This window comes from Fukomys damarensis, unplaced genomic scaffold (assembly GCF_012274545.1).
Source record: "Fukomys damarensis isolate Sample0158 unplaced genomic scaffold, DMR_v1.0_HiC HiC_scaffold_16, whole genome shotgun sequence".
Classification (NCBI taxonomy): Eukaryota; Metazoa; Chordata; class Mammalia; order Rodentia; family Bathyergidae; genus Fukomys; species Fukomys damarensis.
The window spans coordinates 30769069-30772511 of NW_022900928.1; the positions used below are offsets into that span (position 1 = coordinate 30769069).

Sequence of the window (3443 nt, forward strand, 5' to 3'; positions counted from 1 at the left end):
GGGAGCGAGAGAGCGAGGGAGGGACAGGGAGGGACAGCCAGCCAAATTTGATACTACTGCTCTTTGGCTGAAGTCCTAAAATAGTTTCTCTAAAGCCTAAGTGTTACTATACAAGCCAAGCTCATGAACATAGCTCTCTTCCGCTCTACCTTTATTGTCTCTTTCTATTCTTTCTCATTTTCTCAGATGAAGAACTGTTAGACTGAGTATATATGTAAATGGTTGTCTATGTAAAATACACATACATATAGTGGCATAGAGTGTACTGTTTTTCACTCTTGCATCTAAGCACCTTGTTTCGAACATTTCCCCCCAGTGCAACCCCATACTCCTGGCTGTTAATCATTGTCACAATCTTCAGGAAGTCTTACTGGTTTATCAAAACCCATCGTGATGGATTTTTACAGGTGGTGCATGCCTGTAATCCTAGTGGTTGCAGGGCTGAGGCAGAAGGACTGCTGTGAGTTCAAGGCCAGCAGGGTTACATAATGGGTTCAAGTTAGTCTGAAGTATGTAGGGAGACCCATCTCAAAAAAACAAAATCAAAACCAAACCAAAACAAAAAATCCACAGCAACAAAAACCCATCTTGAGTTGGAAATGCTAGGTGGGAAAGAACAACAGGGGAGATGAGATCAAGGAGGTAAGGCTAACAGTGAGTAAAAGGATGTCAGGTATGGGTACCACTGCACTTTTAATCTGGAGGGTGGATACACAGGTGTTTATAATTCATTAAACCATACATGCATACACTTTACAAAAAATTTCCTTTTTTTTTTTAAAGCAGGGTCTTGCTATGTAACTCAGGCTGTCCTTTAATTTACTATGTAGCTCAGGCTGGCCTTGCACCCACAGGAACTTGCAGTGAGCCTCCTACTTCAGTCTCCCAAGTGCTGAGATTATAGACGTCCCCACTATGGCCAATTCTAAAAATTTTTCTTAAAGAGATTTGTTAGGCTGTTGTGAGGATTACACTTGTTGGCTTGATTGGTTTGAAAGCGACCTAGGGGATTACTTGAGCACACTTATGGTTGTGTCTGGATGGAGGCTGATGAGGACTCTGGTCACTGGGCTCTGCCTCTCTGGCACTATTCCCCTGAGCTTTGCTTCCCGGTCGCCATGAAGTGAGAAGCTTTGCTCCACCATGCCCTTCTACCATGATTCTTTTGTCTTAGAGGCAGCCATGGACTGAAACTTTTGAAACCATGAACCAAATAAACCATCTCTGTCTTAAATTGAGGGTGCCAGGTATTTTGTCCAGCAACAGGAAAACACATCTGTGCAGAGGCAAAGAATTAATATCTGTGTCACCCTCCACTACTTAAAAGAATTTGTCCTCCCAATATCTCTGAAGATCATCTTATCAATATTCAATAGATGGTGTTCAGATTTTGAATATTCCTTCCTCTTCTTTTTCCAAGTCTCTTCTTTCATGACATCACTCAAAGCAGGTTATCGGCAAGCCTTCTCTTATTGGGTTATCCAATCCACTCCTATTAATACACTACTAAAATAAACACCCCTCTGTCCGACCATTCCACACATATTCAGACCAAATTCATTAGCTTGCCCTTCATCCAAAATTTGCTTTTGCTCTCTTCAGTATCTCCTATCTCAGTGACTAACCAGAAGCGTAAACTTTGCTCAGTGTCTAAATTCCCCTCTATACCAAGGGGTCTTTACAACTTTTGTCCTACACTCAGTAGAAGATAGAATTTGGGCCGAGAGATGTTAATTTCTTCGTGGCATGCCTGTAAGTTATGTTGAAGCTGGCTCTATAAACTTAATAATATTTAATTGACACTGAAAGAGGGAATTTCTGGATTATTTGGGTGAGCCCAATGTAATCACATGAGCTCTTAAAAGCTTCGGCTCTAATGTAGCAATGGAGAAACTAGACACTCTGAAAGACAAAGAGGATTCAATGTGTCACTGTTAGCTTGGAAAATGAAGAGAATTACATGTTAAGTAAACAGGGACCTCTATTCTACAACTGCAATATTTAAGACAAGCCTATCTGGTCATGAAGGTACAAAGTGCTCCAGGCAGCTAAACGAAAAGAGAATTCTCTGCAGGGTCTCAAAACCGGAGTCAGGTCCCTTCGGACATGACACCAATCTGCGTGGGGTGAGAATGCACTTTTCCCCATCCACCCTAAGGAAAACTATATTGGTGGGGGGAAAGCTATATTCCTTAACCAAGCTTCAACCTCATTCTACAATTTGCTCTGAACCTACACATCCCGCTCAAGCCAACACACCCCTCCCAAATTCACACATGGAAGACTAACTCAGGATCTAGAAACTCAAAATCTTAAAAGATGCTGGGGATGTAGTTGAGTGATAATGCACTTGCCTAACCTGTGTGAAGTTTTGGGCTCCATCCCCAGAACCCCGAGAACAGCAAAAGCAAAACAAAATGAATCACTTTAAAACGTGACAATGAAGGCCGGGGATTCAGCTCAGTGGTTCTGCCGCCTGCCTCGCAAGCGCAAGGACCTGAGTTCGGTCCCCGGTACCAAAACAAAAACAAACCACAAAACGTGACGAGTTGAAAGCAAAGCACGCAACAGGGGTTCATTAAACAGGCCAGTGAAAAGTACAATCCGTGAGAACAGAGACACAAAGGCTTCAAAGGAGGGGGCGCTGGAATAGTTCTGCTCCCAGCGGAGGAGACCTCCAAGCGACCACCGCACGCGCTCCCCCGTTCCCAGCAGCCCCGAGTTCGGGTCTGGCCCAGCTCTACCGCACCACAAGCACCGGCAGGGAAGGCTGGGCGCAGGAGGCCTGCGCTGGGAAACAGGAGCTTTACCTCTCCGCGATGTAAAGGCTGCCAATGCCGAGGCTTTTCCCGTTCAGCACAGCCTCGGTATCTGACTGCTGGTGCCGGAGCCCCTCTGCCGGACCCGGCGGCGGAAAACTTTTGAGGAAGCTCATTGCACCTGGGAGAATCGAAACACAAGTTCGCAAGGAGCCGAAACACTGGAATCGCCGTTCACAGCGGCCCGCCCCGGAAGTGTGGCAATCAACCCGGAAGAACAACTTACGCTATACAGGACTTTGAACGTCATCAACCATAGAGATGAGACATTCTGGGAAAAGCGCTCGGAAGTCTTGGAGGGCCCAGCGACTTTGTCACGTGACAGTCCCGCTCCCCCCCCCCACTTTCTGATTCGCTAGCTGAGATTCGTTAGGCTATCCCGAGTCGTCACAGCACACCTGTGAAAAAGGAAGTACAATAAATATTAGTATCCCCTTTTCTACGAAAGTGGAAAGGGGCCTCAGACAAGGAGTCCCTCGACTGAGGATGCACCAGAAGTCTAGAGCCCAGAAGTTTTGTGTCAGAGTTCAAGATTTTTCTCCTCCAGACCGGGGATTTAGCTTAGTGGTGCCGCGCCTGTCTTACCTTACAAGCGCAAGGTCCTGAGTTCGGTCCCCCGTTAAA

At 45.9% G+C, this 3443-nt stretch overlaps 1 protein-coding gene and 1 long non-coding RNA gene across 4 annotated transcripts in view; both read right to left on the reverse strand.

The window, feature by feature from the left end:
- Positions 1 to 3024, reverse strand: part of Clns1a (chloride nucleotide-sensitive channel 1A) — a 34919-nt gene extending 31895 nt beyond the window's left edge. For 2 of the 3 annotated variants that reach the window (XR_782033.3, XM_010633300.3), the window contains exon 1: positions 2811 to 3023. Coding sequence is in view for 2 of the 3 variants with exons in the window: in XM_010633300.3 (XP_010631602.1) it covers positions 2811 to 2935 (125 nt within the window). In the remaining variant the exon portion in view is untranslated. Of the gene's footprint in view, positions 1 to 2810 lie in introns of all 3 variants that reach the window. The other variant, XM_010633301.3, reaches the window with a different exon arrangement.
- A 26-nt stretch (positions 3025 to 3050) lies between these two features.
- Positions 3051 to 3443, reverse strand: part of LOC117286323 — a 6735-nt gene continuing 6342 nt past the window's right edge. The window contains exon 3 of the long non-coding RNA XR_004517447.1: positions 3051 to 3217. This is a non-coding gene — a long non-coding RNA (uncharacterized LOC117286323). The remainder of the gene's footprint in view (positions 3218 to 3443) is intronic.